The following is a 27628-nucleotide window of genomic DNA, read 5'->3' on the forward strand; positions in this document are numbered from 1 at the left end:
TACAAAGGTACAATGTTCTGTCAAGTGCATTTCTTAAAGAATAAGAAAGGGCTTACCTAGAGTATCACACTTGTCATGAGCTCTGCAAATATCCTGTCTGAAAGGGGGAAAAGACTTGATGTTTTTAATTTCCATGCAAGTTACAATTTAAAACACAAGTATTTGGCATTTAATTACACTGCTCTGCTCCATACTAACACTTTTTTAAAAACAAAAGTTATTTCACTATATAGCCAGCCTAATCCCGATATTCAAGACAAGTAACAGTATATTAAAAAGCAAGAATAAAATCTGACTTGAATTTTCTAAGTACTATTTTATAAGGATCATTTAACATTCTTCAGTATTATGTGAGCATTACAAATAACACACTCGAGGCATGAGCTATTGTCTAAATGAAATTCCAATACAAAATCAGAAGGTCCTACATCATTAAGTCAACTGAATGTTGGTCTTAACCAATGTCTCTCTTAAAATTAAGAAACCAAGTGGGCCTTTCCATTCACTTTTTTTGTGCACTCTGGAGTAAAATACAAGTCATATGATATCCTAGACCTAGCTGGCCATGTCTCTCATCCACAGGCAGCTGGTCAGATTTGAACCCATAGAAGCAGTAAGTAACATTTTACCAACCATTCTAAGGCAACTCATAACGCTGCAAGCATAATGCATCATTGAATTGAAAAGATCAGAGATCTGTTACTCTTCCCACTAAAAACAGCTGGAGCTTTGTTATCTTATGTCTTTACTATGGGTTGAGAGTACTGGATATGTTTATGACAATACAGGGACAAACACATACCCAGTTTTCTCCACTTGGAATCTATAGCCATGATCAAGTAGATCTCTACTACATGCCCTATAACTTTCATGTGCACTTCCTCCCAAATTCATGGCAATAATAAATTAATAAACTGTATTACAATACAGTAATACTACTCATCTCAAACAAAATTTGCAACTGGAAGCTGTTAGAGCAAAAATGGGAAAAGGATCTGTATGTGTCATATCACAGCCTACATCCACAGCTGTAGTACAAATGCATATGCGTTCATAAAAACACTTCTGCAGTTAGCTTTAAATCCCTCTCCAAAAGCCTCTCTTCTTTTGAGATGTGGTGAAAACATTTTTATTGCTAACGGATGTTGCTTAATAAGAAACTTCCATTCATAACAAGCAAAATGTGCAATAGTTGACTCAATAAAGTAAATGGGGTGGAAGGAATGCCACTGCTCCGCCCTGGGTGTGGTAGGTTTGCCTCACCCCACACGAGACGCCTGATGGGAACTGTAGTCCAAAAACAGCTGGAGGACCAAAGTTGTGCATGCCTTGCATACATTTTACAGGGGGCAGCAAAAGCCATAAATCCATTTTATTTTTCATAACTGTGGAACTATAATCAATTTTATTTATATTTATTTATATTTATTTATTACATTTTTATCCTGCTCTTCCTCCAAGGATCCCAGAGTGATGCACATAGTTATGTTTCTCCAAACAACAAGCCTGTGAGGTAGGTTAAACTGAGAGATCAGTGATTGGCTCAGAGTCATCCAGTGAGTTTCACTGGGATTTGAACTCGGGTCTCTTTGGACTCAGTTCAACACTATACGGGTAAAGATGCTTGAGTTTCAAAACCATGAGAAAGTGGACAATTCAAGAACGCTCTATTATAGTGGAGTTCTATTTTAAGCATGTTGCGCAAATAATCTTGCAAAGAAAAAGCGCCATCAAAAAATGTCATCATAAGATGTGTGTCCTGATTCTGTGAACATGGCACTTTGGCAGATGCTCAACTATCTGGTAGACCACACTCTGCCAGAACCGAAACATCAAACAAGTGTATGAAAACACCTTGAACAGTTCATCAAAATCAACAAGATGATGATCTTTGGAACCTGAATTGTCCAAAAGATATTTTTTTAAAAATACTGAAATGTGAGGTGAATTGTTTTCTGAATAAAATTCAGTTAGAAGCATTGCTGTGGATAGTGGTCATTTAAAATTTATTTCTTTATTATTTAGTATTTTGGCACACCACCCCAAATTCACATCTCTGGGTGGTTTACAACACACATAAAACAAATTAAGCCATAAATTAAAACACTAAAACAGTTTGAAACTACAATTCTAGTTAAAATGCATCTTAAGCATCTTTTAAAAAGCTATTAAAGATGGGTAGGCTCTTATTTTGGCAGGGAGCGCTTTGCAAAGTCTTGGGGTGGCAACAGAGAAAACCCGTCCCTGAGTAACCACCAGACAGTGGCAACTGCAGATAGAGGTGCACCTAGGGAAATTTTGGAGCCTGGACCTAAGGGCCTTTGGAGGGTTACCCCTGGAAAAAAAAATTAAGCATCATCATGCTCCGCTGGGCAGCCACAAAACCCAGGAAAGACTAAAGAGGTTTTGGGGGCCCTCAGGGGCTATAGAGGCCCTGGACTTCGGCCCTCAAGACCAGGGGTAAGAGCACCTCTGACTGCAGATAGACCTCTCCAAATTATCTCAATGGGTGGTAGAGATCATAGTAAAGATGTTCTCTTAATACCACGGGCTTAAGCTATTTAGGGGCTCTATAGGTTCTAACCAGCACTTTGTATTTTGCTTGGAAACTTTGGTAGCCAGTGTAGTTCTTTTAATATAGGAGTAAAATAGTAGTACATATGCTGGTAACCTCCAGGCTTGACTACTGTAATGCACTCTATGTGGGGCTGCCATTATATGTAGTCCAGAAACTACAATTGGTACAGAATGTGGCAGCCAGACTGGTCTCTGGGACAACCTGAAGGGACCACATTACACCAATTTTAAAAGAACTGAACTGGCTGCAGATATGTTTCCGGGCAAAATACAACATGCTGGTGATTACCTATAAACATGGCCATCCTTAAGGCGGGGTGACTGGGGTGATTGCCCTCAGCTCCACGCTGGCACAGGCCCTGCTCTGGGCACACTGCAGCCTGCCCTGCTCTCTCTCTCAGTCCCAGTCCCAGCAATTTATATTTCCCCGTGCAGCCCAGATGAGAGCCAACCATTTTGTGTGTGTGTGCAGCGCAGGTTGCCTGCGATTGAAAGGCTCCCTCCAGGCAAGCTGCTACAGCTCCTTCTCTCTCCACCTCTCGTGCTGGCCTTGCGGAAGCCTGAAGCTCTCCAGTGACAGTTGGCAAGTAGGCTGCCTGCTGCAGGGAGGGAGGGAGAAGGCAGAGTGGCCAGTGCTGGCTGCCCTTGCCCACCTCAGCTCTGTCCAGACCCTCTGCCCAGCCCAGCCCTGCCCAGCCCCACCCCGCCCAGCTCAGTCCAGCCTTTGCCTGCCAACAGTCGGACTCCTCAGGCTTAGTAATGGAGGTATAATATGATTTTATTTTTGTGGGGAAAGGACCCAGGCCATGTAGAGGCCCAGTGCACATGCATGATAGCCTCCAAAATGGCCACTGTGGTTGGGGAGAGGCCCAAAAGGGCCAAAGACCGCATGAACTGGGTGATTTAAGGCATGACGAGGCCAGCAGGGGGAGGGTAAACCTACAAGGGAACCCCGCCCCCATGGCCTCAGAGAACCCCCCTGGAGGGAATAAGTAAAAACATATTTTTTAAAAAATTGGGGGGAGAGTTCGTGTACCCCCCCCCCAGCTGAACCAAACCGGGGAGATTCGAGCAGGGCAAAACCGAACTGGCCCAATCCAGTTCAGACTTGAACTGAAACAGGCCAGCCAGTTTTGTGCACACCCCTACTCTGAATATCTAATTTGGAACAGATTGGGGAATGTTTTTGTTTTAAATATATTTTTTAATTTTTGAAATAACAATCAACAAAGTCCTATAAGTGGCTTGTTTCATGGCAAAAAAATTACAAAAATGTCTGGCACTGAAGCCCACCCCCCCCCCAAGACCATCATTCCACACCCATATGGAAAAATCTGCCCGTTGCCTTCGTAAAAAAGAATCTGCCCTTTGCCTTTCTGCCCCAGCCCCTAGATAAGCTGGAAGGACTTGGCATATGGCTTTGATACTGAGCAGAGATGTAGGGCAGGGTGGGAGGAATATGTATATTTAAATTCAAGTGGATTGGACAAATTGTTGCTTTTTCATTTTTTAAATTAAAAATAAGCCATCAAAAAAGGGATGACCAGGCCACATATATGCCCATTGTGCAGGTGCGGCAGCCTCCAAAATGGCCACCACACCGAGGGGGAAAGGCCGACGAGCAGCCGAATGGCATAAGGGAGGCCGGCGGGGGGAGGGGAAACCTCCACGGACCCCCTGCCAACATTTAAAATAATTCCCCCAGAGGGGATAAGTGTAAGTTTTAAAAATTGAATTTTTAAAAAATCACAACTCCCCCCAGACGGGACGGGACCGGGGAGGTAGTTCGAGGGGGTGCTGGACTGAACTGGCCCAGTCTGTTTCGGGTCCAATTCAGACTCGAACCAAACCGAACCAGCCGGTTCCGTGCACACCACTACCTGAGATACCAAACAGATGTTTGGATCCAGAAGAACTTCTGGGAGAGTGTGACCCCATCCAGAACCGGCAGATCAAAACTGTTTTGGGTTCCAACCCCACACAATAAGTACCTCCTTCTTTTTTGGATTCAGTTTGTTATCCCTTATCCAGTCCATCACTGCCTCCAGGCAGGCATTTAAGGAGGTTATGCCTCTACTTGAAAAGCAGTGCCTTCCAATCCCAGCTCTCTCAGATAGTCCAGAAGAAAATTCTGATCGATAGTATCAAAAGTCGACCAAGAGATCAAAAAAAGATCAGCAGAGTCACACTCCCTTCGTCAGTTCCCAGTTGGAGATCATCTATCAGCATGACCAAAGTAGTCTCCATCCCATAGCCTACCTAAAAACCAGTTTGAAATGGTTAGTTTCCTCCAAGACTGTCGGAGTTGGAAGGCCACCACCCTCTCAATTACCTTGCCCTACCATGGAAGGCTGGAGATAGGCCTATCGTTGCTTAACTCTGAGGATCCAACGCAAGCTTCTTCAGAAGAGGTCTAATAATTGCCTGCTTAAATCAAGGCAGCATCCTGCCCTCCCTCAGAGAAGCATTTATAATTACTACCAAGTCCCTCAGCCATAACAACCCCTCTGCCAGATACTATATGCCATGTTAGACAAGGGTCAAGAGGACAGGTGGTAGGCTGCACCATTCCAAGCAGCTTGTCCACATCCTCAGGAGTCACAACCTGAAACTGATCCAGTTGAACCACACAGGAAGAGTTCCTGGACACCCCCACATTAGATTCTGCAATAATTGTGGAGTCTATGTCTAAGTCGGCTTGAAAATTCATTGCTTTTTGTAAGAAGCCCATAAACAGCATCTCTTTGAGTTGGTGATTCAAAAATATGTAACAATTTGTCAAACAACCAGTGGTTTTTAAAATTTCTTTATACATAAAATGGGTTTTTGATGTTTGCCTTACCATATAGTTCAATAATGATGTCTAACAGGGCAATCACATGGCTATTTCAGTGATACCAAAAAAAAAAAAAAAAAAAAATTCTATCCATGACATACCTTGTCACCAATACAGCAGTGTCATGTTTGGATGGATTTTCTTCATTAGGGTGGTTCTGGGTCTGCTGCCATTGGCAAAAGTTTTTTAATGTTGTCTGAGCATTATAAGAAATGGAAGGGCCATCCTAGTTAAAATAAATGCAAAAGTATATTAATACCCCTATCTTTCCCATTCCATTTCCATTACAGTGAGATACAATTGTATTAAAAATAGTGGCTGACATCCAGACTAAGTTACTAATTAGTACTATTCAGGAGTTATTCTAAAAGACACCTTAATTTCAATAGGACTTTCATCAAGTAATTTAGTTGGGATGTCAGCCACTAAAATCTAAAAAGGCCATCTGTAAAGTAGCAAAGACTGAAAATACTGGCAAAAGGCTTTTTTATATCAACAGTATGCTAGCAATCAGAAGAAAAGTAGCCCCACAGCACAAACATTTTTCATCTTCCCAAAATACTTTCCTAAATAGAAAAATACCTTCAGAAGGAGAGTACAAGTGTCCATGAACTATGCTGGGCTTGAGCCCAGAAATGAGGTTCAAGAGCTCATATGCTTGCCTCCCAAATGTTAGTAGCCCTTGGCAAAAATACATTTCCCAAAGTCCACCAGAGCTCATGAACAGAAACAGGTTCTCCCTCCTTCTCTCTCACTGTGCCTGGATTGCCACAGCTGCAGTTTAGGGGAACGAGGTTGGAGGTAACTCCCCAATTCAGGTTGGCTCAGAAAATAAAGTCAAGTCACTTCCATTTTTAGCAAGTAATTTAGCTTATTTCTTTGAACCAATCTGACCCAATCCCAGTGAACACCATCCATCTAAAGGAGAAGAGAAAAAGCATCATTCCAATTCCCTGTGCTGTGCGAGGGAGAAGCTGAAGTGATTTACATATTCAACAATGACAAGTGCTGAGAAGGGAAGGGAAGGGCATTTGCTCATGCACTGGTGCTCAGAGGAGGCACAGAAAAATGGGAGGAGGCTGCAACAAAGGTAGCAACAGTGGGAGGAGGAGAAAGCAGACCAGTTCTAAGCTCAGAAGGAAGGCGGGGAATCTTTCATGCAGCACTGTGCTTCAGGAAGCACTTCTGAAGTGCATCACGGCACTAGGTCAGTTTAGACAATCCTGTCCCTATTTGCACAATTCAGAAGTATTGGGAGTGTGCCCATTGTGATGTCCTCCACGAACATCTCAAAGCCCTCCAGGCATATCCCTTTATACTTACAGTATGTATTATAAAAATAATAAACAAGTATTTGGAGCATGTAGAGGAACCATTCGGATAAACAGCCCCATCCCATGCAAGAAAGGTCATGCATTAGGATGTCCATGGAGGAGGTCCCAATGTGCACACACTTGGCATATCCCCTTCCTAATCACATGGGTGGGGAGCTGTGAAGGGGGAGAAAGGAGTCCACACTGTACTTTGGAAGCATTAGCTCACATAGTGACAAGTATTGTGTGCACAGAATGTTTTGCTCACCTAATTTTCACCAATTCTCCTCTTCCCTCTGCTGACTCCCATGTTCCCTCAAAACACGCTCAATTCCTAGGGCTATACTGGTGAAGGGGTATCAGGACTGTAGAGGAGATCACAAAGATCTCTCCTCTGCTTGCACAAAATTTTGTTCTGTGTACACACCACTAATCAGAATGTATGCCATTGTCTCGGAAGTTCAGCATGATGTCACAGGGGAAGTCACTCTCCCCCTCTTTGAGATAGGGTTATGGCAAGTATAAAATTTGGCTGGCTACCAAAACCAGCCAAAATTTGTGGCCCACTGTAATTGACACAGGCTTAAATAGTACTCTCTGCCTTATTAAGTCAATGCAGGAATACAATCTTGTTGAGACTTTGGGCTTTCCAATGTAAAGCACCTAACTGTTGGCATAACAACAACTATAGCAACAATAAATCACATTGTTATTTGCTAGAGATACATTAAGAATAGAGAAAGGGACAAAGAAAAGTAATTACCTGTTCATTATGTATGACAGCTAATTTCACAATAACAATATTAATTAAATTTCCAATACTTGGGTCTTTATATATAGAAGCTACCTGCACAAAAGATAAATTATGAAAAGTTGATGTTTGTAATATAAAAGTAAGCAAAGAATTAGGATAGTTTTTCTCTTCTCCAGTGTAAAAGGTTGCTGGAGAGAGTCTACTGTAGAGCATCAGTTCTTAATGATGGATGAGAGGCAGATTGCCAATCACTCTAGTGTCTAACGCAGGAGTTTTCAACCACGGGTACTCCAAATGTTGATGAACTACAACTCCCATCATCCCCAGCTACAATTTATCATGGCTGGAGATGATGGTACTTGTATTTCAGCAACATCTGGATACTACAGCTTGGAAACCCCTGTTCTAATGGATATGAATTACAGACCTGTGCATGTCTGAAAAAATTTGATCTAGTTCAAATCTGACCCAATTTTGACAATGTAGGAATTGGGTTATTTGCCCCCTAGTAAAAAATGTATGATACTGAAGCCCCTCCTTAGATCATCATTCCACCCCCATGTGAAGGAATCCACCCTTTGTCTTCATGAAAAGGGGTAATAGCTTGCCTCTCCCCACTTTATATCTCCAGAATGGCTGGGCATACAGTTATGAAATCTGTCACACATGCAGTCCAGATTGGCAGGACTCTGGGGTTTTTTCCCCCTTCCAAGGCAATGGGTCACTCCTGTAATTTTAAAAGGATTTTTTGAATTTTTTTAAATATAGCAAAAAGGGGCTTGTTTCAAGGCTGAACAAAAAGGTTCTGGATCTGAAGCCCTTCCTAGGACCATCATTCCACCCCCATGTGAGGGAATCTGCCCTTTGATTTCAGATAAAGGGTGCAACCCCATCCCATTTCCTGCCCAACCATTCTCATTTTTAATGGCTGTACTTACGAGCTTTGAAGTTGGTTCCATGATATAGTCCCGGTTGGCAGGAAACCTGTGGTTTTAATTCTAGGGAGATAGGAAATTTCTGCGATTTTATATTATTTTTTTCTTCCTTATTCTGGAACAGACAGCAGAAAGAGAAAGTGCTTTGAATGTCTATGATTCTGTGGTAAGAAAGATTGTGTGTCTCACTCTCCCATTTAGCCATTAAGGGAGTAAAAGGTGTTAAGTGCTCCACTTTCTCTTCTGTTGCCTGTCTGTTCTGGCATAGAATAGAAAAATAATAATATAAAATCACAGGAATGATGGTCCAAGGAGGGGCTTCAGTTCCAGCAGTTTCCTGGCTTGAAACAAACCAGATTTCACCAATTTTAGCTATTTAATTCCCCCCCCCCATAAATTCATTAAAAATCAGAGGATTGAACAATTCACTTTAAATTCACCACAGGGGTTCCTGCAATCCTGCCCCACAGGTGTGGCCAGTTTCAAGGCCCTAGGCCCAGCCAATAATTTTTAGTGATTTTTTCCTATTTCCCCATTGACCTCTATGGGGGGAAATCTGGGTTTTTTCAAGAATGCCATTTTCCACCTTTCGTACCTCTGACATGACTTCCAACATGAATTCCAACTTTACAACATCAATTCAGACATTTCTGATCTGATATCGGAAACTCAATGTTAGATCGGAAATGTTGGAAATTTTTACCAATACAATTCATGTCAGATTCATTCTGACATGCCCACATGCTATTTTAAGGAGTTTCTCAGCAGCCTGCCTCTGCAAGAGGCCTGAGCAGTTGGGGTAGGGCAGCCTGGCCTGCCCATGGAATTTTCCCGCTCTCACTGCCGCTCGTCCCTGCCCCGGAGCGGTGCTCACCAGCCAGTACTGACTACCCCTTATTTCATTTTGTTCTTCAAGAAGTTTCTATAGCTATCATATTTGAGGGCAAGAAGAGCTAAGATGCAGAAACACCAATGAGCGAAATGATCAACAATTCAAGGAATTAAATTGTTTGAGGTACGGAGAAGGAAATTTTGGCATGTCTAGCAGACAACACATGGTGAAACTGTTTACAACATTGCTGCTCCCAACAACAGACAAACACAGAGTAAATAGCATCAACACTCCACCAAGACAACTGGTTGACAGTATCTCCCTTTCCCAAGCCCCACCACATCCATGACTCTTTTCCCCAGCAGTCATTCAGAAGTGATGACCAGGAAGTGCAGCATCCATAGTGTAGGAATCCTCTGTGCTGATGAGGTGAAAACCCTGTTCACCACATCTCACAACCGAGAAGTAAAGTCAAGGCTGAAGTGAGCTGAAGCAAGGAAAAAGTATCTTAATAAGCAGCACTGAGCTGAAAGAGAAGGCAGAAAATACACAATAACCTTCACCCACCTATAAAGCAAAATTATGTGCGTGTTAATATAGAATTTAATATTGTGATATATCATAACATTGCCTAAGAAAATAATAAAATGGTAAGCTAAAAAACATATGTAGATGATAAGTATTCAACTGCATAGATTTGATTGGCATCTGCCTTCTTATTTTGCATGTCCACAAATTAATATGTGTTTCTCTGAATAAATAGCTAAAGCTATTAGGTGAAAATAATTGTAATGTTTATCTAATGTGTAAGAATGAAGCTATACTAAAAACACAAAAGATCAATAATTTAAGACGTAAAATCTACCCCCAGTGAGTACCATGTCAGCTTTTAATTTTAATACTTACTATTGACATTAATGTCAAAATATAGTGTTGTAGATTTGTTCCATGGTAAGCAACCATTCGGCTGTCTGCCACCACCATAACCTCCACATATCGTGGATAGGAGAGAAATCGTTTGGTTCTTCTGCGGGTGTTTTTCCCCCTTATGTTGACAGTCTTGTTTTTATTTAATTCAGGAAATTGTTCTGAAGCTATGCTATGTTTCAGTGCCTCGACATCAGATAATATGCTAGATAGGTGCCACTGGCTTGTCCTGCTTTTCCTCTTGGATTTTCTGTGGTTTTTTGCATGCCCTGTAGTTTTGAAAAGGAAAGAAGAGGACATCAAGCATTGAAAAATACTTATTTAAGACAGTGTGCCCAATCTGCAGCCCTGCATGTATCAGGCTTCACATGGAATCCGTGTGCAAGTAAGGTTCTCCACTCGCGTAAGAAGTGGGAGCAGTTCCACATGCATTTGCTTTGCCGACACAAAACTGTCTCTTCTACTAAAGTTGAGGGGAAAACTCTACTAGACTGGGAAGCTCCATATCTACTTTGTGTCATGAACCTGATTTTGCAGGCACCCAGGTTAGGGGCAGATGAGGAGAGCTCTGAGGATGAGGCAGCACAGTTCTTACTTATCTATCACACTCTACAATTAATAAATGGCAGAAATTACTTTTAACATTTATAAATGGAAAGAATAGATCCAGACTTTCAAACGTCTTATATACTAAAACCAAAAATGAAGGATGGAGTGTCCCCAATATTAAGATCTACTATGCAGCATCACAAATGAGAAATATTGTATGTTTCATGGTTATTTCAGAACGTAAAACATGGTATGACCTTGAATTTGTAAGTGACAGTGATTACGACAGGTATATTCCCCCATAGAGATCTTTTTAAAAGAATGGTCAAAAATATTTCTAATACTTTTTTAAAGTTACTTTAATGATTTGGAGGAAATGATTATTCTGTTTATCATCTCTTAATTCCCCATTTACCCCAGTAACATTCCATCCCAAAATTATAGAAATAATTGGTAGACTAAAAAGACCTTAGACTAAGTGAGGTTGAGAGATGTATACCATAAAGGTAAACTTAAAACACTTGATCAAATAATACTTTTTATGGAACACAGTTGATCATGATTCAGTTGAAACAACTGAAGTCATTTCTATCTTCACCCCAGGTGTTATCTATGGCTGGTAGAGATTTTACCTATTTTGACAAGTTGATGATAGAAAACAGCTATGAAATAAAAGGATTAATATCTAAGCTCTAGTTAAAACATGAATTACAACCATTGACCAGATTAAAACTTGTCTGGAAGACTGACTTGTCAAGAACTTTTCATGATGAAGAATGGGGAAAAATCTGGACTAGTAAATCTTTATATTCACTCAAATTAAGGAAAATTATATGAAAATTGTCCATAGATGGTATATGACTCTGGTGAGATAGGTGCATATTGCCAAAAACACACCTGCTAAATGCTGGAACAATGACTGTAAGGAGAAGGGAATGTATTACCACCTATGGTGGACTTGTCCAAGATTTAGAAATTCCTGGAAATTGGTTTTTATAGAGATGGCAAAAATAACTGACCAACAGATTTGGCCAGAATCCCTCTTGGTATTGTTACATATTTTTTCAGGAGAACTAGAGACACTAAAACCTAAGGATTTACTGTCCTTTATGTTGATAGGAGCTAGACTGATCATAGCCAAACATTGGAAAGAGGGAGTGTTGTCCCTAGAAGAATGGTATAACAAACTCTGGTATATTGCAACAGCCGAAAAACTGGCTTATTCCTTAAATATCTGAAAAGGTATAATCCCATCTCAATCTTTTATTATGATTTGGCAGGATCTCTTTTTATTTTTGAATTATAAAAATTATGGTAAGGAGGGGACAACCCAATTCATCCATGTTTCGAAAGATGTATTGGTTTAAGAATGAAATCGATGTTGTAGAGTGTTATGTGTCTAATGTTTTGTAGTCACAGGTTTGGGCTTGATTCTCTTCTTTTTTCTATTTTTAATCATGGTTTTAATAAATGTATGGTAATGGTATCTGGTGATTTTAAATAAATATATAAATAATTTAAATGATAAGGCAGCATAGTGGGACCTATACTCCAGTGGAACCTCGGCCTCAGTCACATTCAGAGGGTTCAATCCTTCTCTGAATTTGGGGATGAAAAAGCAGAGTAGGCCCAAGAGCCCTTGAAGCCAGTGCCTTGGCCACTTCCTGAGGACTGCCTGTTGCCCTTGTTCTCCGAGTCTGGAGACAAAGCAGCAGAGTGGGTCTCAGAGAGTTGCTGCCTCAGCTACATCTTTGTAGATGTAGGCCTTTGGCCTTTGTAGGCCTTTGGCATCTGAGTCTGAATATTTCCCTGAGCTTCAACCCTCTGCAGCAGAGACAACCCCCCATCATAGGAGCCTACACTTATGGAATAGGTCCCTGCCTCTTTAAGCCTAAAAACTCCTCAAGAACAGGGAAACAGCCTAGTACAGGAGTCTTGGTTCCGATTGATCTAAAGTCTCAGTCTGAAGTAAACTGTTGCTGAAGAAACATCCAGTTCTTCAGCAACAGATGCCTTATCCTGGCTCATGCTTGAAGCAGAACACTTTGGAGGTCCCACAGCTGTGCTGTAACACATGAATACCATGACACTGCAGAAGCTTTTCTACTGTAAGCTACTGAATGCTATGAATATGCTCTTTCATCTTTTGCATTTTTATATTACCTTTTTATCCCACCCTTCCCCATTGGTCTATGACCGAAATAAAGTATCTGTTCTATTCCCACCCTTCCTCCAACAACCACAGGGCAATGCACATGATTCTTTCCCTGTCCATTTTATCCTGACAGCTGCTTGTGCAGTGCATTAGGTTTGCAATCGTGGTTCCCTGCCTCCTATAAAATATGGCTATGTGTAATGTTATGATTTTCTACAAGTATAGTAAAAGTACAGAATGAGAAAACTGGGTTCAGAATTCGGTTTCTGGAATCTCAGCTTGCATTATTTCTCTGTGTAAACTGCCCAGAGCCATTTTTGGAAGGGCGGTATAGAAATCAAATAAATAGTAATAATAGTAATAATAATAATCCCCCAGTGAGGCAGTACGTTGGCGTGGTTGTGGGGCTTGCATGCTCTGAGGAAGGTGAGAGCTATGCCAGAGGTCCAACCATACTGCACAGGTCTCACCAGAGGAGCCAGATGAAGAGTGCCTCTCCCATCAACAATATGGTGAGACGTAACTTTAATAAATCTATACCGGATCAGTCATCGCCCGGGTCAACAAGGACCGCGCCAGGTGCTGGAGTTCCTGGACATCTGGTGGCAGGTGGGCAACAGAACTCAGGATCTTCAGTTGAGCAACCAGGGCTGAAGAATGCAAGGTTACTAGAAGAAACGTCGCTTAACCGGAAAAAATATACGAGAAACGCCAACAAGGAAATAATGATCTGCTATTACAAGTCTAGTCCAACTAGAAGAGGTTATTTAAAAAGAATGTACCAAATTTGGAAAGAGAAGCATCCAGATACAGAAATAACAGAACAAAGGCTAGCAGACCAGAGAAGATTCATAATAAGAAATAAAGTATTCACAGGAGTTGAGCTGGAAGAACTGCAAAGAGCAACACAGGCTCAAGATATGGAAGAAGAATTACCACCAACTGAAGCAGTTGCTCAGGCGCAGGTGGAGGAGGTGTTGGAAATAGAGGATGCCATTGTTGCTGAACTGTTTCAAAATCAAAACCAGGCAACCTCTCTTTTGCCTTCACCTCAAAAACCCGAATGCCGTTTAACAGAAAAGCAACAAGAATTAAAGCAAAAAATAACTGAGCACATGAATCAAACAACCACCAGGGTTCGACTTCCAGCTCTAAAAACAGTTGCCAAAAAACAACTTGCTCAGGCATTAAAAGATGTCAGTGCTGCACTTGCAGAAATAACAACCAATAATTTGCAAAAAACAAACCAACTAATGTACAGTGCAGCAACAATAACAACACAAGAGCTCGGATATAAGATCAATGGACCTGTCAAAAAAGAAAGTAGTACATCACCTAAATGGAAGATTAGATTAGAAAATAAAATCTCCAGGCTTAGATCAGATGCTAGTAAATTGAAAGATATGAAAGACAAGAAGTTGAAGAATGAAAACACCAAACAATATCTGCTCCAAAAATACCACCTAGATTCAAGGAAAATTAGAGAAGTCCTGGAAATAATAAAGCAAGCAAATAACAGCAGTGTCAAAGAAGATTAGCAGATATGAAGCCAGAATTATACAACACAGGCAGAATCTCCAATTCCAGTTGAATCAGAGACGTTTCTACCAAAGCACAGAAAGAGAAACTGCAAGAAACGTAGAAACACAAAATAAAGAAGAAACAGTGCAATTCTGGGGGAAATTATGGGACAATCCAATAGATTATAATAAAAAAGCAGGCTGGATGAAAGAGGTCAAAAAATGTAACCAACAAACGCAAGATCTAATAACAACACCAGAATTAATAAGTGAAAGAGCAAAGAAAATTAAAAATTGCACTGCGCCAGGCGACAATGAACTGCATGGCTTTTGGCTTAAACACCTAACAAGCCTTCATAAACAACTATCAAAACAGTTCAATCACATTTTGCAAGGAGGTGATATTGAGCAATGGCTAACAACTGGGAAAACTCATCTCATAATGAAAGACCCAGCAAAAGGTGCCGTTCCAAGTAATTCTAGACCGATAACCTGCCTGCCAACCATGTTCAAATTATTAACTGGAATAATAGCAGATGAAGTGATGCAACACTTATTAACTAACAAACAGATTCCAGTTGAACAGAAAGGAAATTGTCCAAAGACCAGAGGCACAAAAGACCAGCTGCTGATTGACAAAATGATTTTAGAAAACTGTAAGAGAAGAAAAACAAATCTAAGTGTTGCATGGATTGACTACAAGAAAGCCTTCAACTCATTGCCTCACACATGGATACTAAAATGTTTAGAAACAACTGGTGTCAGCAAAAACATTCAGATATTTATTTTAAAAAGCCATGAGCATGTGGAGTACACAGTTAACGATCAATGGCGAGACACTTGGACAGGTTAGCATTAGAAGAGGTATTTTCCAAGGGGACTCACTATCCCCTCTGTTGTTTGTAATCGCCATGACTCCACTTTCAAAAATACTAAACAAAACAGGCCTCGGATACCAAACATCTAAAACATCAAGTAAAATAAACCATAGTTCCAGTCAGAAATGGAATCACTGCTAAACACTGTCCGTATATTCAGTAGCGATATAGCAATGGAGTTTGGACTAGACAAGTGTGCTGCATTAATAATGAACAGAGGGAAAATAACAAAAACAGAAGGAATAGAACTGCCCAATGGAAGCAACATCAAGAACCTGGAAGAGAAAGAATATTACAAATACTTGGGCATTCTCCAGGTTGATAACATTGCACATGCTGAAGTTAAAAGAAAAATTCGAAGTGAATGCATCAGGAGATTTAGAAAAATCCTCAAGACCAAACTCAATGGCGGGAACACCATACACACCATAAACACCTGGGCTATACCTGTTATCATATACACTGCAGGAATAATAGATTGGACCCAGGCAGAGCTAGAGATGCTAGATCGTAAGACCAGGAAAATCATGACCATCAATCATGCTCTGCACACCTGCAGTGATGTAGATAGGCTATACCTCCCTCACAGCTCAGGTGGAAGAAGAATGCTGCAAGAAGCCTTGAAGAATATATAAAGGACAGTGAAGAAGATGCACTCAAAATGGTCAATAACGAGAAACTATTCAACAACAATGAAACAAAGCAGGCCTACAAGAAAGAACAAGTCAAGACCAGAGCAGGAAAATGGAAAAATAAGCCCCTGCATGGTCAATATTTGCACAATATAAGTGGAAAATCAGACATCACCAAGACCAGGCAATGGCTTAAGAATGGCAACTTGAAGAAAGAAACAGAGGGTTTAATACTGGCTGCACAAGAACAGGCACTAAGAACAAATGCAATAAGAGCAAAAGTATAAAAATCCACCACAAACAGCAAGTGCCGCCTTTGTAAAGAAGCAGATGAAACCGTGGACCACTTAATCAGCTGTTGTAAAAAGATTGCACAGACTGACTACAAACAAAGGCATGACAAGGTAGTAGGGATGATACACTGGAACATCTGCAAAAAATACAAGCTACCTGTAGCCAAAAATTGGTGGGAACATAAAATTGAAAAAGTTGTAGAAAACAAAGATGCAAAAATATTATGGGACTTCCAACTACAAGCAGACTAACATCTGCCACACAATACACCAGATATAACTGTAGTCGAGAAGAAAGAAAAACAAGTTAAAATAATCGACATAGCAATACCAGGGGATAGCAGAATAGAAGAAAAAGAAATAGAAAAAATCACCAAATACAAAGATCTACAAATTGAAACTGAAAGGCTGTGGCAGAAAAAGACCAAAATAATCCCAGTGGTCATTGGCTCCCTAGGTGCAATTCTAAAAGACCTTGAAGAGCACCTCAACACCATAGGGGCCACAGAAATCACCATCAGCCAATTACAAAAAGCAACTTTACTGGGGACAGCCTATATTCTGCGACAATATCTATAACAGCAGCAACAACATTGATAATAAGATTCATCCATCCCAGTTTCTTGGGAAGGACTCGGTTTGGATAAAACAAACCAGTCAATAACACCTGTCCGTGTAAATAAATAAATAAATAAATAAATAGAATTAAGAACAGCTCTGCTGGATCAAGCATAAGGCCCATCTAGTCCAGCATCCTTTTTCACACAGTGGCCCACCAGATGCCTTCGGCGGATCCCACAGGAAAGAGGTATGTGCATGCCCTCTCTCCTGCTGTTGCTCCCTTGCAACTGGTACTCAGAGGCACTGTGCCTCTGGACTGGAGATGGCCCACAGCCACCAGTCTAGTAACCATTGATAGACCTATCCAACATGAATCTGTCTAAGCCCCTTTTAAAGCCATCCAAGCTGGTGGCCATCAGCACATCCCATGGCAAAGAATTCCATAGATTAATTATGCGCTGTGTGAAAAACTACTTCCGCTTGTCAGTCCTAAATTTCCCAACCTTCAGATTCAAGGGATGACCCCTGGAAAAGAGTTCTTTTGTAAAAGCAATTTTTAAAAAATTTCTTTTGTAAAAACAAGTTTCTATCCCTTATTGATGTGAAGACATACTTCAAATTGATGACACCTGATGAAATTTCAGATGGCAGAGAATTGATGAATACAATTCCCCAATGTTTAGGGCTGAGTTTTTTAATGTCCTCCATAGCTCCTTCTCTTATCTAGGATAAGCAGCATATGAACTAAGATTTAAAATAAATATGCCATGGCTGCACCCATTAAAAGAACTACAATTCCCACAATGCACTATACCAGTTGGGGCCCTAAGGCCCTTAAAAATTATGCTTTTAGAAAGAGAAGCTGTGGCAAGGGCTACATAGCCAGGAGACCGGCTCCAGCCTCCAGAAGAGGACATCATACTGCCATCTTCAGTTCCAGGTAAGGAAGGGGAACAGGGAGTCAGCGAAAGAGTAGGGTAAGTGAGGAGGATGGAAAGAGGCGAAGGGTCCAACAGAAGGGTTGGAAAAATGTTGTGTCCAATCCAACCTGTTCCCAACAGGTATGGTGTGTGTGTGTGAGCTCTCCTGACAATTTTTCTGTGAAGACTGTATTGGATCCGGTTGTTGTGGTGGTGGTGGTGGTGGTGGTGTAGAGGCTTTGCAGCAGGAGAACTTGCAGGGAAGATGAGGCTGCAAGAACAACTGGATGGGAATGCTTGAAAAGCCCAAATAGTTTCCACAGCAAGTTGGACGAGGGGGGGCGGCACTCACACATTGCTACTTTGTAAAAGATGTGCATCCATCACCACTTTTGAATTGCTTCCACATATTGGTTTTAAGAACATGGCACTCTGTGGCTAGAGCAACATCTAATTCTGCTTGTGCTTTCTAGCAGGCTATTTTGGACTGTGGCTCCTAGTTGCTGTCTACCAACTCACAGGGATCACTTGCCTTTACAAAATATTTTCAGCATTAGTCCCAGAAATAAATCACTGATACAATTCTAGTACTAAAACCAATCACTTTGCTTGTGTCCACACTGTTCCCACACTAATTGCAGCACACACTTTCAACTAATGTTCAGATTTAACACACATAAAGCTTACAGTTCAAATCTATCAACTGGGACACGGTCAAGAATTTCTACCTTAGAACAGGCTATAAGACCTAACCGTGAAAGCAAAATCTATTACATAGGATTTATACCAGTCTTTGAGAATAAAATGGCAGTGCTCGAACTATACATCATTTTTCCCTAGTGGTTTTTATTACGCGGTACCACAGAAACCTGAGAGACAATATAATGCTAAAACTGATGGTGACAAAAGGAAACTGAGCCTGAATACCATGTAAGATGGACCTACTTATTGTGTAGGATCAGAGATGATTTAGATCTGCCAGTCCTGGATGGGGTTGCACTCCTTGAGAAGGAACCAGTATATTGTTTGGGACTACTCCTGGACCCAAATCTCTCCCTGGCATCTCAGTTTGAGGCAGTGGCCAGGGGTGCGTTTTATCAGCTTTGACTGATACATCAATTATATCCATTTCTTGAGATAAATTACCTTAAAACAGGGGTACATATGCTGGTAACTTCTGGGCTTGCTGGTAACTTCCGGGCTTGACTACTGCAATGTGTTCTATGTTAGGCTGCTTTTGTATGTAGCTGGGAAACTACAATTGGTGCAGAATGTGGCAGCCAGGTTGGTCTTTGGAGCAATCAGAACAGACCACATTACTCCTATTCTAAAAGAACTGGCTTCAAATATTTTTCTGGGTGGATGCAAAGTGCTGCTTATAATCTATAAAGCCCTAAACAGCTTAGGACCAGGATATTTATGAGAACACCTTCTTCTCTATGAGCCCTGCTGCCCACTGAGATCCTCCAGAGAGCTTCAAATGCAGTTGCCACTGGCTTGTCGGGTGGTGACATGGAACCAAGCCTTCTCTGTGGCTGTTCTGGGACTTTGGAATGTGCTCCATGACAGAACAAGAACTTCCCCATCTCTGGCTTCCTTTAAGAAAGCCCTAATCAAAACACACCTGTTTCTTCAGGTTTAAGTTGTTGTTATCATCATCATCATTATTTATTTAAATTTGATATCCCGCTCTTCCTCCAAGAAGCCCAGAGCGGTGTACTACATACTTAAGTTTCTCCTCACAACAACCCTGTGAAGTAGGTGAGGCTGAAAGAGAAGTGACTGGCCCAGAGAGGGAGACATGACAGAGAGGGAGAGGGAGAGAGTTAGTTAACTGTTTTAATCATTTTGTTTTAATTGTTGTTAATTGTTTTATTAACTGGTTTAATAATCAAATAAATAAATGTCACTTCTGATATTACACAATATCCTGCATGCTAATAGAGGTGACTGTTATGTGAGCAGCAACAACAAGAAGTATATGGAAGAAATTGCTACATAATATAACTAAAATCTACCAATGTTATGGTGTAATAAAACATTGTTTAATAACATAGTAAAAATTGTCAACCTATAATAAGACATTGCCAATATGCAGTGCAGGCCAATTAGAAATGTCAATGGAAAGCATATTTAACATATGCTTTGTTGTAAACCGCCCAGAGACGTGAATTTTGGGTGGTATAAAAATATGTTAAAGGAAGGAAGGAAGGAAGACTTGGCAGCGTGTTGGCTATATAGCTCCTTTCTTGTAAGGATGTCTTAAAATATAGATGTTATTCTATTTGGCCATTGGCCGTAATAAAGTGGATGATGAAATAGAGATGTTAACAATATGTCAGCTTGTATCAAGACTCATGGAAAAATCTGGTTTTCAGACTTAAGGACATGAACTCTTGCAAAATTTGGAAACAAAGCACTTCCCAAACTAAACTATCTAAACTTCCCACCTATGTAAGCTTGGCATTTCTACTCAAGTCATCTATGTACCTTTAATCCTACCCTCTAACATGAAGTTTAGCAAGAATTAACAGCTTTATGCATATTGCACATTTTGATAAATTTATGTTTGTATTATGCAAATGATTAGTCTACGGTTTGGTTTCGTTGTTTGTTGTTCTTTATTAAGCTGTGGTTATCTGTTTTTGTCCCTGAGCAGAAAAAATGCTGTATATAAAGAGGGTTGTACTGAAATCGTCCTTCCTTCCTTCCCCAAGATAGCACCTGCAGTGCAGTTACACATCAACGTTGGTTCCTCATTGGTTAGAGCAGTAGGAAGCAGGGCAGGCTTGCTTTTTAATAACTGGGCAGAGTTTTGCCTGCACAGTTCAGGACTGCACAGTTCAGCTACAGACTTTCTGCTTCTTTCTTAATAAAACTTGGGAGTCCAGAACAGCTAATGCTCAAAACAAACACCAGGTGGCAGGCCTAGAATCCCAGCAATTCCTGGCTATCCAGCCCTACATTATACATAATCCCTGGGTCCACAAGTATTGTTTTGCAAAACATAGGCACTGAAAGAGGACAACCACTTATTCTTCATCATTCTAATTGCTTCCATTTCTACATTAACTTACCCTTCCAAAGAGAAAACCTTTTGCACTATTAAATGCAGCACGTGATGACAAAAGCAAGACCAGTTCAGTTTTAGGTTTATCAAAGATGCGGGGGGGGGGGGAGTTCTATAGCTACTCTGAATGAGCCTAGTTGAGACTAAATGCAATAACTAAGAAGTTAATTATTTCACAGGCCTTCACAAAGCTTATCAAATGTTAACCAATATACCTTCAGGCAGTTACACATGTTGTGGGCTGAAAATGAAGATATATATATCTACAGCAAAAAGACTTTGCCTTGCCATACAGCACACCACAACTCTGGAGGTGCCAAGGCAGAAAAACAGGGGACTTGCCTTCCACAAAGCTAAGCTGTGCATCTTTACCGTGCCAACTGAAGCAATTTAAACTCGAGAGGTGTTTGCTCCTATTCCCTCTCTGTGGGATTCTGAGAGAATTTTTCTCCTCCTTTTTAAAACATTAATCATGATTAGGAGGAAAAAAACTGGGAAAAATAACTCCTCACCAGCTCTGGGGGAAAGGTGTGAATTGAAATTATTGGAAGTAGGCAGGCATGCAGAAAAGACACAGTGGCAGTTCTGGCTACTGAGGCCAGGATCAAAAGAAAACATCTTGTGTCAGCATCAGTGAGACTGGTGAGAATGAATCTGACAGAAATTGAGATTGCAGATTATTCTTAGTTGCTAGAACTGTAACTCCTGCACCCAACAGGGCATGTACTTTAGGGTGTGTTGCCCATTTAACTGTTAATAGTTTCCCACAAGGCACCCAGAGAATTGTAATTTTGTGACCGTTCTTTGGAACCTCTGTGAGAAGTTCTTATTTCCCTTAAGGCTGATTCCTACATTTGGTATTTATGGGGTGGAAAAATTCTAAGCAATTTACACTTTTGCTTCCCCAGTTTTTCTGATGCATGCAAAAAGGAGAAAAGGATCTAGCATACAACTGTGAGAACAGGTCATTCAGGCAGAGCCGAATTAAGGGCAACTGATGCCCTAAGCACAGCCCAACAATGGTGCCCCCCTCGGCCCCCTCCATTGCTTTACTGACAAGACATTAAGCAAATTATGTACTTATACCTTAATATTGATTTAAATTTTTAAAAGTTTTCTCCTAGATTTTTAAGGTAAAACAAAACAGTCCCACTGCCTATAATTTCTTATAAATAGCCACAACAGAAGGAATGATTGAGAAAAATATTTCTTCTTCAAGGTCAGACATCATCACATATGACTATCTTTTACATGAAGTTTTATAAATATTTTGTACTGCTCCTTACAGTAATCTTTTGCAAATCAATAACTTTTTACTTCAGATATACAGTTTAGAAGCTTTTCAAAACCTTATTTGCAAACCGAGCCAAAGAAAATGTTTTTTTAACAATGCAGAGTAAAGTCGAACAGGGCAGATAAAAACAATTACAAAAAATTGACTAAAGTTCAGTGTGACAGTGAAATGCAAGATAGCAAGAGTATCAAGGGGAATAATAAAAACTTCTTTAAATACATCAGAAGTAGGAAACCTGCCAGGGAGGCTGTTGGACCATTAGACAATGAGGGAATGAAAGGGATTATTAATCACCACAGTCAGACAGGCGTTATTGACTGGTTTGTTTTATCCAGACATCGAGTCCTTCCCAAGGACCTGGGATGGCTGAATTTTATTGTCAATTGTTATAGATATCATCGCAGAATATAGGCTGTTCCCAGTAAAGCTGCTTTTTGTAATTTGATTTCTGTGACCCCTATGGTATTGAGGTGCTCTTCAAGGTCTTTTGGAACTGCACCCAGGGCGCCACTTACCACTGGGATTATTTTGGTCTTTTTCTGCCACAGCCTTTCAATTTCAATTTGTAGATCTTTGTATTTGATGATTTTGTTTGTAGTCGGAAGTCCCATAATATTTTTACATCTTCATTTTCTTCAACTTTTTCAATTGTATGGTCCCACCAATTTTTGGCTACAGGAAGCTTGTATTTTTTGCAGATGTTCCAGTGTATCATCCCTGCTACCTTGTCATGCCTTTGTTTGTAGTCAGTCTGTGTGATCTTTTTACAACAGCTGATTAGGTGGTCCACTGTTTCATCTGTTGTTGTTGTTATTATTTTTGATGATGTTTATGATGATAATGATGATGATGATGATGATTACATTTATATCCCGCTCTTCCTCCAAGGAGCCCAGAGTGGTGTACTACATACTTGAGCTTCTCTTTCACAACAACCCTGTGAAGTAGGTTAGGCTGAAAGAGAAGTGACTGGCCCAGAGTCACCCAGCTAGTTTCATGGCTGAATGGGGATTTGAACCCGGGTCTCCCCGGTCCTAATCCAGCACTCTAACCACTACATCGTGCTGGCTCTCACTGTGGATCAAACAGGCAGAAAGATGCAGCAAGGTGGCCAAATTTGCAGATAATACCAAATTCTTTCAGGTAGTGAAATCCAAAATGGATTGTGAGGAGCTCCAAACTGAGTGAATGGGTGACAAAATGGCAAATGCACCTCAGTGCTGGCAAGTATGAAGTGATGCACACTGAGACAAAAAATCTCAACTTCAGGTATATGCTGATGGTATCTGAGCTATTGGTGACTGACCAGGAGAGGGATCTTGGAGTCATGGTGGACAGCTCATTGAAATTATAACTCAATGTGTTCTCAATTGACTCAATCGACTCAATGTGCGGCAGCTGTGAAAATGGCCAATTTCATGCTAGGGATCATTAGGAAGAAGATTGGAAATAAAACTTCTAATATTATAATGCCTTTATACAAAATGATGGTGCGGCCACACCTGGAGTACTGCGTACAATTCACCACATCTAAAAAAGGACATTGTAGAACTAGAAAAGGTGCAGAAGAGGGCAACCAAAATGATCAGGGGACTAGAGCACCTTTCTTATGAGGCAAGGCTTTTTAGTTTAGAAAAAAAGACGACTGCGAGGAGACATGATAGAGGTCTATAAAATCATTCATGGTGTGGAGAAAGTGGATAGAGATAAATTCTTCTCCCTCTCACATAACACTAGAACCAGGGGTCGTCCGATGAAATTAACTGCCAGGAAATCTAGGACCAACAAATGGAAGTACTTTTTCACACAATGCATAATCAACTAGTGGAATTCTCAGCCACAAGATGTGGTGTCAGCCAACAACCTGGACGGCTTTAAGAGCGGTTTGGATAGCTTCATGGAGGAGAGGTCTATCATCGGCTACTAGTTGGAGGGCTATAGGCCACCTCCAGCCTCCAAGGCAGGATGCCTCAGAGCAGGGGAGTAACAGCAGGAGAGAGGGCATGCCCTCAACTCCTGCCTGTGGCTTCCAGCGGCATCTTGTGGGTCAGTGTGTGAAACAGGATGCTGGACTAGATGGGCCTTGGGCCTGATCGAGCAGGGCTGTTGTTATGTTCAGTGAAAGAGTTAAGGGCATGATAGCTAGGGGGAATATTCTGTGGTGCCCCCCCCTTCCCTTGATGCCCTAAGCACTTGCTTGTTTTGCCTTGTGGTTAATCCAGGGCTGCCTTCAGGGCTAGGAACTTCTCACAACTGCCCCCCCCGCCAAATGCAAACGTTCCTTCAAATAACAAATTTGCAATTAAGAGCGCAAATTTTCTCTCAAATAATTGTAATTCCCATAGTTCCTTGTGGGGAAGCAAAGGTAGTAAAACTGTTTCTTAGTGCAGACGTTCCTTTAGTTAAAAGAAGTCATAGCAAGCATTCTTCAGAAAGTGAATATTGCTAGGAAGCAAAATATTTAATTACACATCCTTTTTGCTGTGACTAAAAGAGTGTACCTGAGAATTACACCCACATTCAGTCTTGATCTTATAACGAACTCATTTTCTCATAAGGCTTTCCTTTCCTTTCTTATTAATAAGCAAACAGAACAGTAATGATAAGATTGTTCTCAGGGCTTTGAGTATATTAGACAAAAATATTTGATCACTCATCCTTTTGTCAGCCCAGTGCATTTCAGTTTCCTAGCACCAGAGACAGACATATTTGCAAGTGATATGTCTGACTCTTTGGTAAGGCAAGCTGTTGGTCTTCTACCATATGGAAGCAGGCAAACTGAAACATAGAACAGAAGAGCAACTTGATACATAAAAATCAAATAGTGAAGCTTTTCTCATCATTTTATCTCCATGTCAGCAAAAGCTTCATCTGCTACATTTTGCACATCAGAGAACTGTTACATAGCACAATAACAGGCCCAGTTTAAAAGAAAAGAAAAGAAACCACCTCAAAACTGGCAACGCTGTTAGCAAGTAGAGTTGCTTCATTCTCACCCAGTAACACTCTTGAATACTCCAAGGCACCAAGTGAAGCTACAGACACTCTGTCTTCCACATATTTCCTCTATTATATCTGCTGCAGGGCAAAATTACAAGTCCTGATGGTGACAGCAAGGAAAGAAAGTGTGACCAGTTGCAAACAGTGAGAGCTCTCTGTACTTTTTATAATTTGTAGAAGAGGGAATGCTAATGGCATTAGGGTCACCAACCCTAATGAGATTTGTGGCCCCTTTGTAATATTTTACTCTGAACTATATAGTTCAAATACTCCAAATATTAGAAATATTGATCAATATGTAGACAACATAGGAATTATTCCTTTGCACCATAGTCCTAGGATTTATTGAATACATCTTTCATGACAGAGGAGCTACAGGAAGTTATTAAAGGGTTGAAGAGTCATAAATCTCTGGGCCCAGATGGTTTTACAGCTTTGATATACAAGAGGTTTGGGGAGATTTTGTTTTCCAGACTTGTGACCCTATTCAATTCCATTTTAGAAGGCCACTTGATTTCTGACTCATGGAGATTTTCCAGATTAGTTTATTCCAAAAGCCAATAAAGATAAAGAATTAGTAGAATCATACTGACCCATCTCCTTGCTCAACTAAGATTTTAAGATATTTATGGCTTGTTTGGCGAGAAGGTTAAACACTTTAATAGCACAATATATAAACCCCAATCAGACAGGTTTTATTAAAGGGCATCAGATTGTGAATCAAATTCGCCATATACTTAAGTGTTTAGATTATAGTTTTAAAAAAGGAAAATGCCTTCGGCTATACTTGCTCTAGATATATTCAAAGCTTTTGTCCAGCTGCAGTGGCCTTGCTTGATTAAATTAGTGGAGTATTTCCTAATGGGTACAGGGTTTACCAATATTATTAAACAGCTCTATTGTAAAACCTTTGCTAGAATTCAAATTAATTCTTGGGACTCTGAGTCCTTCAGCATAATGAGGGGTAAAAAACAGGAATGCCCACTCTCACAGTTATTATTTATACTGTACTTCCTATATAATCTTTGGCCCAAGCTATTGTAATCAAGTTATTAAAGATTTCAGTATTAATAATTTAGAGCATAAGATTAGCCTATATGCAGATGATACCACTACAGTTTTCTCAGATCCTTTAATATCTATCTCAGCTATACAGGATGAATTGAAAAAAACTGAAAAAGCTGCAGGTCTGAAAATAAATTATACTAAGTAATAAATTTTAATAAGTAATAAATAATTTTTACTACTAATTTTACTTTGTTCTGGAATACAAATCATTGAGATAAATTAGTAAAATCTTTAGGGGTTCCTAAAATTTCAAGTATTATTCAATATTTGGGTGCTAATATATCTAAAATATATCACAGATTAAAAGACTAAACTTTATTTCATTTATTAATGTTATAAAAAGAAAAATTAAAAGAAGGGAAGGCATTTGTCATTGCTGAGTCAGATTGCAGCTACAAAGATGCATTTACTTCTAAGACTACTGTTTTTACTACATGTTCTACCAATTAATTTGTCTATGTCTACCTTGGGAAGATGGCAAAACATTTTAAACATTTTTATTCATGCTGACAAAAAGTTGAGACTTCATAACAGTGCTTTATACAGGTGAAACTCGGAATATTAGAATATCGTGCAAAAGTCCATTAATTTCAGTAATGCAAATTAAAAGGTGAAACTGATATATGAGATAGACGCATTACATGCAAAGCGAGATAAGTCAAGCCTTAATTTGTTATAATTGTGATGATCATGGCGTACAGCTCATGAAAACCCCAAATCCACAATCCCAGAAAATTAGAATATTACATGGAACCAAGAAGACAAGGATTGTAGAATAGAACAATATCGGACCTCTGAAAAGTATACAGTGTACTGTGCTTGATTGGCCAGTAAACTCGACTGACCTGACCCCATAGAGAATCTATGGGGCATTGCCAAGAGAAGGATGAGAGACATGAGACCAAACAATGCAGAAGAGCTGAAGGCCGCTAATGAAGCATCCTGGTCTTCCATAATACCTCATCAGTGCCACAGGCTGATAGCATCCATGCCCCGCCGCATTGAGGCAGTAATTGCTGGAAAAGGGGCCCAAACCGAGTACTGAATACATATGCATGCTTATACTTTTCAGAGGTCCGATATTGTTCTATTCTACAATCCTTGTCTTCTTGGTTCCATGTAATATTCTAATTTTCTGGGATTGTGGATTTGGGGTTTTCATGAGCTGTACGCCATGATCATCACAATTATAACAAATTAAGGCTTGACTTATCTCGCTTTGCATGTAATGCGTCTATCTCATATATCAGTTTCACCTTTTAATTTGCATTACTGAAATTAATGGACTTTTGCACGATATTCTAATATTCTGAGTTTCACCTGTATACAAAAATACTCCAGGGTGGCATAGGAGTTCCAAATTTAGTTGCCTATTATGAATCCTGAAACCTTCAAAACATCCTTTGGTTACTAGCAGACCCAGAGGCTAAACTTTGCGCTAAGATGGAGGTTCCAGAACAATATTTCTGTAATATTAAACATTTGCGGCTCTGTTAAAAGTTTAAGAATGGTTG

The 27628-nt window shown here is 40.3% G+C and overlaps 1 protein-coding gene across 3 annotated transcripts in view; it reads right to left on the reverse strand.

The window, feature by feature from the left end:
* Positions 1 to 27628, reverse strand: part of ADAMTS9 (ADAM metallopeptidase with thrombospondin type 1 motif 9) — a 232188-nt gene that overhangs the window by 177877 nt on the left and 26683 nt on the right. For 2 of the 3 annotated variants that reach the window (XM_053297778.1, XM_053297777.1), the window contains exons 4-6: positions 10154 to 10443; positions 5515 to 5639; positions 57 to 97 (exon numbers count right to left, since the gene is read on the reverse strand). In XM_053297778.1, the coding sequence (XP_053153753.1) occupies positions 57 to 97; positions 5515 to 5639; positions 10154 to 10443 (456 nt within the window). Of the gene's footprint in view, positions 1 to 56; positions 98 to 5514; positions 5640 to 7489; positions 7574 to 10153; positions 10444 to 27628 lie in introns of all 3 variants that reach the window. The other variant, XM_053297776.1, reaches the window with a different exon arrangement.

Source organism: Hemicordylus capensis, chromosome 2 (assembly GCF_027244095.1).
Source record: "Hemicordylus capensis ecotype Gifberg chromosome 2, rHemCap1.1.pri, whole genome shotgun sequence".
NCBI lineage: Eukaryota > Metazoa > Chordata > Lepidosauria > Squamata > Cordylidae > Hemicordylus > Hemicordylus capensis.